Consider the following 11,335-nt stretch of genomic DNA (forward strand, 5'->3'; position numbering starts at 1 on the left):
GTGAAGAAAAAAAGTTGTGTAGACTGATGGTGTTTATGTTTGTTTTTAAATGATGCTGCGATGATGCTTCTGAGGGAACCATGGCGATCATGGAATTCCTCTGGGCTGTGGCCAGAAAGCTAAGAATCCTCTCACGGAACTGCAAACTTAACCTGAAAGTCCTGCAGCTCGGAATCATAGTTTAAGAGTAATTATTAGGTGCGTTTATATGGACACGTTTCGTTTAAAGAGATTACATGTAATCGGTTTATTAGAATTCGACCGAACTGTATATATGAGCCACAAATAAAGAGATTAAATTTCTTCCGAGTTTACATGTTACAGCAATTTAATCCGATAGGACGAGGTTTTAACAAATGTTGCAGTATGTCTGAGCTGTTTCTTTGCTTTGTGTTACATGAAAAAATGAGGTGCTCTGTTTTTTTTTCTTTAAAAAAATTAAATAACATTTAAAATCCCGACTAGAACTCGCACGCAAAGATGTCTATTTGGTCGCGCGAGGCTGTCGGTTTGTTTTTCTAACCGTTTTATACACTGGAGTACGGGAACCTATGAAGGAAGAAGAATGTGATGCTGATGCTGCCAGCCACTTATGACTCTGCCTGCCTGCCTGCCATTAATGTTAATGCCCTGTTTGATTTTAAATTATGTTACACAACGCCTCTTCTTTACAAAACATAATACGCGTTAAAAATGACATCTGCCGAAGAAACGGATAAACTGAGAGGATTGTACACAACTGTTCAGTTGATGAGGATGCTAGCACGTCTGCAGTTGCTTCATCTTTGTAAACCAAGTGGATTAGTTTGACATAATTGTGAGCTTTCCTGTGACCGAGACACCGATTTCAGGTAGGACAGTTGGATTTAATGGGTTTGATTTTATTAATTGTATGGACAACTTAAAACATGTAGCGGGTTGTGGTGACACAGGCTAACTTCCACTCTTGGTCAGACAGGCTGTTATAGCCTACAAACTGGTGCTACACACATAGAAAAAAGATCTTTGGCTACTTACTAGTAACATTTATCTCCTCCTCAAATCCGACATCGACACCATGGCTGACGTCCGAAAGGGGTCTGCCTCCTAGTATGTCGTCCATTTCCGTCTGGTACGCGAAATTGGCCGGGCTTGATCCGCTTTTACCATTTTGCCTTTTGGCATTGGAGTAGGCGGCCTTCAGGGCTTTCCATCTTGACTTAATCTGGTCAACGGACCGGTCAAACCCTGCCTCTTTCAAGGCTGTGTGGACATCATTAAAGATTTCCGAGTTCCTCATCTTCCTCCCGTCCAGTTTTGACATTATATTTTGCTCTTGCAACGTTTTCAATAAAACCAATTTTTGTTCTTCTTCACTGTCGCCGTCATTTTAACTTCGATGTCTTCCGTTATCTGCCGTTTAACTAGAACTACACAGTCTTTATTAACTGTATCTCGCACGCCCTTACACTTGCGCAGTAACATGAAACGTGTTCTAATAATCGGTTTATGTAGGTGCGCCTGTATATATGGGGAGTTTCCTCCTTCAATCGGATTATATGAACGGTCCAAACCACCTATTGTAATCGGTTTAAATATTTAACCCATTTATATTTAAAGAGATTATTTGACTGTTTACATGACGCATATTTAATCTCTTTACACGTGTAATCGGTTTAAACGTGCATTTAATCAGATTAAACGTGTCCATATAAACGCACCTAGTCTTTGAGTTGACAGCAGCAGCTTGATTGAATGAGTGATGGAGCAGAGTGTATCTGTGAAGCAGCGGTGAGTGATGTGGCTGATGGTCGTTGCTCGTCTTCTCCAGGTGGGGGCGCTGTAGATCCAAGAAACAGCTGTGCTTTTCAATGGAAAAGAGAAGATGGAGAAACTGCTGTAACGTGTAAAGAGGTGATGTTGGAGCGTGTGTGTTGTCCCAGTATTTTGTTGGAGAGAACAAAGAGTGTAAAAAGACTGGGTCCCGCTGTATGACTCAGGCTGCACTGCAGCGTCTAATCACAGGTGCGATCCCACTACTGAGCGGCACGGGGGCTTTGACCTGCTCCGTTTCCGACCTGGGCCGGTTCTCCCCTCCTTAGACGACCTGGTGGTCCCGAGCTCCCCCAGGAGCACCATATCGGTAAGGAGCTTAGTGCGGACACCCGATCGGCATAGTCCACTGAAGCTCAGAGCTCCTGAGCTCAAGCGATCCACCAGCCTCAGCCTCTCGGTAGCTTGGATTACAGGCGCGCGCCACAGCACCCGGCGAGAGACTCTCACGTTTATCAGACTTTCAGCTTGTTGAAGTAAACGACATTTTGATGTCATCAAACACAACAGCGGCATCGAGCAGCAAAGACTGACAAGTGTTTGGATCGTTTTCATTCCTGCAGAAAATCCCAGCTCAGTTTTTGGAAACTTGATGAATGGAGCAGCATCCATACAGGAGAATCTCTGTGTTCCATTTGTACAGTTTCATGTTTCCCTTTCAGCTTCATCATTTTATAATAGAACTTTTACATTTATTTACTTTCTTTTTTAAATGTTTTTTATTATTATTATTTTTATAACAAATATCCAGAAATGAATATGGCTGGTTTAAGGAGTTTTAAACATCATCCTCCTCAGTACTATGCATGTTTCCAGATAAATTCATTAGACTGAGCCGGCCCTCTGGCAAAAAAACCTGAAATATTTCCACATGATGCAGCTGAAAGAGCTGTGATGTCATGTCATTGTTAAGGAAACCTGAAGAAAAACCTGTTAAATTACAGACTCATGGATAATACAATTTAATTTGATGCACTTTAGTAGAAATGAGTAGAAAAAAAGCTTCTTCTGAGTCTTAAAGGCATTCTACCAACAGGATGATATCTACTGTAAACTGCCTCCCATGTTTGTTCTGTCATATCTGTGGAATGAGGCTATTAGTCAAAGAAGAAAGACTAAATCAAATGTTATAGCTGATCATTTAGAATTCGGATTAGTAAAATATTCCTTATGTGTCTGACAGACTGCAGAAAGCTTTGTAGGGTCTGCTTTTAAGAGTGTTGCATCAGAAGATGCTCGTTCTCTGAGGCAAAGTTATTGTTTGGTGTTTCATTTAACAGAGGAGAGAGTAAGTGTAAAAACTGTTCATTTTTATTGATTCCAGCACCAAAGCAGCATGTAAAATGTAAATGCAAACCATTTTTTTTAAATACATAATTTACAAATAATGTCTTTAAAGAACAACACTGTCCCACTGGTTGTCTTTCAGTCCCAATTGTCTGCGTCTTGTCTGGACTGTGTTATTTCTGCAGGTGTAGGTGAGCAGATCTTCTCTGTGTCTGTGAGGAGCTTCACACACGGAGACGGCTTCATCTGTACGGCTCGGTGTGGGATGCTTTTCATCGTTTCAGCTGGGGCCGATCAACAGTCCGGTGTCTGGGAGCAGATTTGGTGCTGGAGTGTGTTCAGGGGACGGCTGTGCTGCTGGAGCTTCCTGGGAATGGTCCATGTCCACTGTGAGGTGCTACAAGGAAGACAGAAAGAAAGTCATGATTTAAGCTTAAGCATAACTTTGTGAATATTTTGTCATCTTTTGTTTTTAAAATAGCAGCTTGTTTCCTTACTTTTCTCTATAATATCAGCTAATATCATCTAAATGCAGTATTTAATGTGCCTTTTAACTAATCACGTTCTGTGACACTAAAAAGGACCTACCCCAAGTCCTCCTTTATTTCTTTTTTTTTTAACATCAGCTTCTCTCATCCGACTGGGAGCTCCTCGTCGTCACGGAAACCCTGGGTGCATAACGGCAATGTCGGGTCCACAGTCTTTCTCCTTCGGACCTGCGCTCGAGTCTCATCTCATCCATGATCACCTCGGTAAAACACAGCAGGAAAAGGAAGGAAAAACTGCACAAGTACTCAACATGTGTGAGCTAGCACACATTCATTTCTGTAGATTTCATTCATTAGTTAGACGGAATCATGCACTCACCTGTTTTGCACAATACGTTACCTGCGGTCGCTCAGGTGTTCCACTTTGTCCTCCGTTGGTGTCAGAGTTGTTGTTTCTTTGTCATCCGCTGGTCCTTCCATCAGCAGGAAGCCCACAGAGGCTTTTTTGAGTAACTACCCCAACACTGGTTATCATTTAAGATACTTGTATTAAGTCGCCAAGACGTGTTTTTCTTTTTATTGTCTATGTGTAGGGTCAGATAAACAGGTGAATGATACCCAGGCTCCGCCCTCGCAGTGACGCAACACCTTCGGCTCTGCTACACTCGGGCAAACTGCTCATTCAGGTGGATTCGAGTTCCCGAAAAAATGGGAACTCCATCCACTTTGTCGGGAAGCAATCAACTTTGAGCAGCGCCAACGGCCCAGGGTAGAGCCGTGTTCAAGGTAGTGACGTGGTTGAACTGCCACTCAACCCATGGATTGTACACGGAAGCGCTTCATTCAATATCAACATGGAGCAGCGTCAAGCTTTTGACACTGCTGTAGATGCTGTAATGAAAGTGTTCGACGGGAGATTCTCGTTAAAAATCGAGCAAAGAACAGCCCTTGAATCATTTCTTGACAGGAAAGACGTTTTCGCCTTGCTCCCTACTGGCTTTGGTAAGAGTTTAATCTACCAGTTAGCCCCGCTGGTAGCTAAATCATACGTCAGAGGAAAGAGTGGTGTGATTGGCTTAAGCTTAGGCACAGCCTTTTCTGGCCACAACCAGTAGCAACCCGAGGGAGGCGGGTTGACCAGGCCCTTTCGAATCGTATTCGTTATGGTCTTGGTTAGACCAGAATCTCGAAGAGATTTGAAAGTCTATGTTAATCAGGCTAGGTGAATGACATCTCGAATCCCTATACTGCACTCTTTAAGTCTGTGTCTGTCAGAGTTATATGTAAAGAAATAGTCAATTCTTGAGTGCACTCTATGACTTGCTGAATAAAATGTATACCGTCTTTCTGTTGGGTGGAGCTCCCTCCATACATCAATCATCCCGAGCTCTGTCAACATGTGTCAGCAGGACACAGTTACTCTGGTGTGGGAGCAGATCTCTTTAATGTGTTAGAGGAGTCTAGCTTACATTGTAGCTGCATATTCCAGTCTCCTCCACATATTAAAACCCCAGTGGCTTCGGAAGCAATCAAACCAAAAATTTCTCTAATAAAGGAATTATCCTTGCCAGGTGGTACATACACATTAACTAGTGTGACCTCTTTCTGTTTAAGGAACCCCTAGATTTCAGAAACCACTTGGAAATTCACTCTATTACGAATCATTATTGCTACCCCTCTTTTTCTCCCTTTCTTATAACATGAGTAGAATGTATTTCTAAAACCATATTTTTTTTAACTTTTCATTCTGTCGAGATGGGTCTCCTGCCAGAATATTACATGCAGTTTCTCTCTCTTCATCTTTGCAATAACCTTGCCTCACTTGATTGGATTGTGTAAGCCCTTTACATTGAGGGTAACTACCCTATATTCCTGACATTGCATTTATATCCACAGATAACACAGGTAGGGGAATGACATTGCAAGATAAAACAAGCCAGTAAATGGAAAAACTACCCTGTGTACAACTCTTGTTTCCCAGAGTACTGAAAAAGATTTCAGGAAGCTGACGCAACGGAACGAGAATGCTACGTAGGTAAATTGCTTGGCAAGAGGCTGTAGTCTGCCCTCCACTTTAAGACTACTGCCGTGACATGCCCCAACAATTTCAGCAGGCATAAAAAGCTATTTGGGAGTTTTAAATGCTTTCGTCCAATTCCTTCAAATCAGATTTCCCTTTTCCATCACTGATCCGATCCATTATATTGCTCACCTAAGATCATTCTTTAAAAGGGTTTCTGTACATACCTCGTCCGTTTGACTACACATAGCCCGCTGCTAAATGGACAACGAGGCACAAGAGGCAACATCCATAGTTCACAAAAATCAAAGGCTCCCTGGTGGTCTGCTGGCTAGGATTTGGTGTTTTCACTGTCGTGGTGTAGGTCAGGAATGTTTTATTTATTTAGTCATCTATCAACTGTTTTTCTTGCAGGGCTATGACACACTCACTCTTACTCAGGAATCTTTCTATTTCTCCCTGAAATAAGAGAGAAGTCTAAAGCGTGAAACTTGTGCTTGCTTGGATTCATTCTCCAGATGCGCAGAATTGCTTTCATCTAAGGCTAAAATGTTCACAACTTCAGTACAATGCACTATGCCAATTAATTTGCCAGTTAGGAAGAGTTTACCACAGTGTTGCAACCTGTACCGTGTGCACTGCTTTCGGGTCCCTGATGGTCTAGTGCAGACCTGGGCATTGCACGGCCCCCGGGCCGCATACGGCCCTTTGGTTGACTCTGACCGGCCCGTGTAAGGTTAATTGGAAATTACAAAATAAACCTATTTTCTTATTTTACCTGATGCATGGACTGAAGCTGCATTTTATTTTTATTTTGAAGTTGTTTTTTATTCACGTTCATGATGATGTAAAACGTATATCGAGACATGCACATGATTGGATCGTTGTCACTAGCAAGTCACAAGACGACTTTAGCCCTCAGAAATGTCTGCTCATGCTAAAAAAAGAAAGGTAGATGGCGAATGCAGGGTTTTCAACAAAAATTGGACTGCTAAGTATTTATTTACTGAAGTCAGAGGTAAAGCCGTGTGTTTAGTTTGCGGGGAGCAGATCGCCGTGTTTAAGGACTACAATTTGAGTCAGCATTAGGAGACGAAACACCCGGAGAAATTCAAGAACGTGACTGATGCTGAAAGGGCGCGGACATCGGAAGCTTTGCTAGCTAAACTGCAAAAGCAGCAAGGCTTTTTTACCAAGCTTCACACATCCAGGCATGCAGCAACCAAGACCAGCTTTGTGATATCCCACAAAATCACTAAAAACAGTAAGCCATTCTCGGAGGAGGAGTTTATCAAAGAGTGCTTGGTGGACTCTGCAGCACTAATATGCCCTGAACAAAAAGAAGCATTTGAGAAAGTCCCGCTCTCCAGGCGAACCATGACGAGAAGGGTCGAGGACATATCGGGGAATCTGGAGCTTCAGCTGCAACGTGAAGTGGCAACTTTTGGCTTTTTCTCCTTGGCTTTGGACGAAAGCTGTGATGTCCGTGACACAGCCCAGTTACTTGTATTTGTCCGCGGGATAACGCCGGACTTCAAGATTACGAAGGAGCTGGCAGCAATGCAGTCAATGAAAGGGACGACTCTAGGGAGCGATCTCTTCACGGAGGTAAATGCGTGCATGGACACACTGGGACTGAAATGGGACAGACTGGCAGGTGTCACAACGGACGGTTGTCCAAATCTTACAGGGAAAAATGTGGGACTTTTAAAACGTATGCAAGATAAAGTGACTGAAATCGACACAGATCAGAAATTGGTATTTTTGCATTGTATTATACACCAACATGTGTTGTGCAAGTCACTGCTAAAAATGAACCATGTTATTGATGTTGTTACTAAAATAGTAAACTTCATCAGGGCACGGGCATTGAATCACAGACAGTTTGTCGCACTTTTGGAGGACCATGAGTCTGAGCATAGTGACATCGGCTACCACACAGCTGTCAGATGGCTCAGCCTGGGCAAAGTGCTAAAAAGAGTTTGGGACCTGAAAACAGAGATTCGAGAGTTTTGTCAGATGAAAGGCAAAGACATCCCAGAGCTCTCAGATGAGGACTGTATGGCAGATTTTGCATTTGCTGTTGATGTGACTGCACTGATGAATGAACTGAACACCAAACTGCAAGGCAGGGGCCTTTTTGTTCATGAAATGCACACCTTGGTGAAGGCTTTCATGAGAAAGATGCTGTTTCTTTCAAGCCAAGTGGAGAGCAACAATCTCACTCACATGCAAACCCTGAAAGAAGTCACACCATCAGCTGATCACCTCCACAGGTACTCATCCATGTTAGGAGCATTGCATTGTGAGTTTTTAAGGAGATTTGAAGATCTCAGAACAATCGAGGATGAAATGCACATGATTTCCTCTCCCTTTACCTGCAGTGTGGATAATGCACCCAGTGATGTTCAGCTGGAACTCATTGACCTGCAGTCTGATGCAGTACTGGCAGAGCACTTTAAATCAGGATGTCTGCTAGATTTCTACTCTTCTCTCAAGGAGGAGAACTTTCCAAACATGAAGAGACATGCTCAGAAGATGTTGGTTCTCTTTGGCTCTACCTACATATGTGAACAAACATTTTCAATGATGAAGTTTACGAAGTCCAGGTATAGATCATCTCTCACTGACGACCATCTGTCAGCTGTGCTTCGCATCTCCACCTCAGACATTCAACCTGACTTCGATGCACTCGTTAAAGGCCTACAGAAAGGTGATTTTTTTTGCACAAAACTGAAATAGCAGATCGATTCCTTATATACCATGGAATTTTTTTATGATTTTAAAATAAATTTAGGCCCCCGGATAGTCCTGATTAGGCCCAATAAACTATCACCACATTTGACTCGAATAGCCCGCCATTTGGCAAACCGGAAGTAGCAGACGACAGGTGCGTGACGTCACGAGTGCCAGCTGCTGGAACAACCCCCAACAATCAACATGTCTGATACTAGTAGTTCTAGTAGCGAAGCCAGCAGTTTGCCAGACATGGACAGCTTCTTCACGGCAAATTTCGATCCGAATATTGTTGATGACAATGAAGAGCCTGAAGAAGAAACCGAGGAGGGATTGGGGCTAGAACCATACAGGTTTGAGCCAGCCATTGCCAGTGACAGTGGGTCGGAGTCCGAGTCCGAGAGCAGTGGGGACGATGATGGTGATCATGGTGATTTTGGTCGTCTTCAGAATGCCGATTGGTGAGCATACACTGTGTTTGGTCTAGGCCACGAGTCTGGACGATGTTGATGAGGCATAAATAATTTTGTCGAGAGGGATAAGCACTGCACTGACAACTGAAGCTAACTGACACTGACAGCCTGTCAACACACTTTTTACACAGTGCCGGAGTCAGTGAGTGCAGACTGGAATGCTGGATCACAATTTTAATAGCTTCTTGTCAGACTTACCAGTCTCTAGCGTTTGTGATCGCTGTAGCCCGGTCGGATTGTGAAGGAAGGGGGCTGCTTAACGCGGTGATGACCGGTTGTTGAGCCGCTTTCGGTTTCACTCCTGTCAGTGAAACACCGGGGTGATATCGCTGCAAATACGTGGCCATGCTCGATATGTTTCCACTGCTGTGTGGCTTTCTTGTACCACAGTGCCTACACACCGTCACGGTTTTATCCACCAACCTCTTTCCTTCTTCATTAAATTTGACAGGGAAGCCAAAATGCTCCCAAACAGGGGATTTAAACGACGTGGAGCTCTTCTGTTCCTCCGCTCGCCATGACCACGCTGTGTTGCAGGTTAGGGGTTTTCTTTATGTTAGCTATCGCTATGTCAGCTACGTGTTATGTCTGTGTGGTAACCTAGGCGACAGGTTTGTGTGGCAGCGCGAGTATATGGAAAAAGGACGTAGCACTAGAGGCAGCAGTTATCGTTACAGTAGTCACCGAAGTCTAGCCTACTTTTATTTTCCATGCCCACTGTTCTACATGTTGTACGCTGAGGACAATAAATCACAAACGAGCCATAGGACTGTTTGCTTATTGAGGAGGGAACTGTTGCAGACTTTTACCCAGAGCATGGAAAGTAGCTCTGTCCCTGGAACTAGCGGAATGGTAACGGCTGTGTGAGGACTGAACAAGCGCACATTTTTTTTTTCATAAATCAATCCGAGGATCATGTGTGTGCCGAACTGAAATAATTGATCCGAACGGATCACGGATCAATGATGATCCGTTGCACCACTAGCCTTCACCACTCAACAAGCATACTACAATGGCGGCAGCCAGGAAAACCCATGGCACCTGTCTGCAATGTCAGAAGTGGAATTTGAACCCACGCCTCCAGGGGAGACTGCGACCTGAACGCAGCGCCTTAGACCGCTCGGCCATCCTGACTATTAAAAGGAATATTTGACGACACTGTCGGCGGGCCCAGGCATCATTCCAGCGAATATGTGGGTCTGCGTTGTGTTCGTGTTGAAGGGGAATATTTACTAGGCATGCAGCTTCATGGAAGACTCTCCTTCTGATTGATGGGACTGTGATAGCAATTTTCCTGCACCTTGAAACGGGACAAGAAAATCTTATTTCACTCCTTGCCGATAGTTGTCTTTTCATCTGACGACTGTGTCAGTCACACAGAAATTCCTCGTTAGTATAATGGACAGTATCTCTGCCTGTAACGCCGAAGATCGGGGTTCGATTCCCCGACGGGGAGAGCTAGGTCTTTTATCAGCTGCCTGCCACCAAGTGATGATTGTTTTGATACTCTCACCCATCTTCGGCCTAAATGTCAATAGCCCCCTTCAAATAGCCCAACATGATGCCAGGTTTCTTCGGTCAAAAGCCCTTTCCCGTTTACTATGGTGTTAAGTGCAAACCAAGACCTTATAATCAACAATGTTCCTTTTGCTAATGATTCTGTCCTGCCCAAAGCACTGTAGAAGGTTGTGACAACACAGCTTGTTGAGCTGTGGTCAGAAGATTCTCATGCAACAAGTGTCTTGGCTGTTGTTTAACAGGGCTCCTGAGGCAAACAAAAAGTAGGCATAGCATTTGGAAGCAAGAACTCTTCGGAGGTAAAGCGGCCACAATAATCTTTAAACTAGATGATGCAGTGGCAGAATAGCAATACGACATGGTATTGCTAAGCAAGGAGTTATCTTGAGTGGCCTTGCCAGTGAAAATGGTCCTCTAGGAGAACTCTGCAATGTCAGAAGTGGGATTTGAACCCACGCCTCCAGGGGAGACTGCGACCTAAACGCAGCGCTTTAGACTGCTCGGCCATCCTGACTACTAAAAGGAATATTTGACGACACTGTCGGCGGGCCCAGAAATCATTCCAGTGGGGTGCCATGACCTAAACGTGTGGAAAGTTATAAATCATATCTGTCCATTTAGCCTTCTTACACTTGCTCTGACTTAAACTGCTACTGTGTCAATGCTAAATGATGAAAAAAAGTTCTAACTCAAAGGTCACAACAATAAGGATCAAAAGAAATGTGTGTCCCTGTATAGGTCGCTCACTGTGTAAGGAGAAACCGAGTCCTTTCAGGCACTAGATCTCAACGAAGAAAAGACTTGAGCCTGAAAAGTTGTCCACAAGACAAAATGTATAAAATATGAAGTATACTATTAATTTAAGATGGCTCTGTCAGAAGTCAGCCATGGTGCCTGAGAACTTTAAGCAATGGACCTGTATTTAATTTGGCCAAAGGTCATAGGTTCTATCCGTGCCCTTGTTTTAGCATGTGCATGTGCATGCCCTTGTTCCTGGATCA

General features: G+C 43.8%; 1 protein-coding gene and 1 non-coding gene across 2 annotated transcripts; one reads left to right on the forward strand and one right to left on the reverse strand.

Annotated features, from left to right (window-relative positions):
- Positions 1-6,984: 6,984 nt before the first annotated feature.
- LOC142380552 (general transcription factor II-I repeat domain-containing protein 2B-like) lies at positions 6,985-8,808 on the forward strand. Its single transcript, XM_075466466.1, has 2 exons — positions 6,985-8,320; positions 8,651-8,808. The coding sequence occupies exons 1-2, from the start codon at positions 6,985-6,987 to the stop codon at positions 8,806-8,808; spliced, it is 1,494 nt and encodes a 497-aa protein (XP_075322581.1).
- Positions 8,809-10,765: 1,957 nt separating this feature from the next.
- On the reverse strand, positions 10,766-10,848 carry trnal-uag (transfer RNA leucine (anticodon UAG)). The gene has a single exon. It is a non-coding gene; the product is annotated as a tRNA-Leu (tRNA).
- Between the last annotated feature and the right edge of the window lie 487 nt (positions 10,849-11,335).

The sequence above is a fragment of the Odontesthes bonariensis genome, chromosome 5 (genome assembly GCF_027942865.1).
Source record: "Odontesthes bonariensis isolate fOdoBon6 chromosome 5, fOdoBon6.hap1, whole genome shotgun sequence".
NCBI lineage: Eukaryota > Metazoa > Chordata > Actinopteri > Atheriniformes > Atherinopsidae > Odontesthes > Odontesthes bonariensis.

Excerpts from the sequence above, each read along its gene's own strand:
- LOC142380552 (XM_075466466.1), top strand. The coding sequence starts at position 6,985 with ATGACGAGAAGGGTCGAGGACATATCGGGGAATCTGGAGCTTCAGCTG. Across the intron at positions 8,321-8,650 it reads CGTTAAAGGCCTACAGAAAG|AGCCTGAAGAAGAAACCGAG; the intron begins GTGATTTTTTTT and ends ATGACAATGAAG.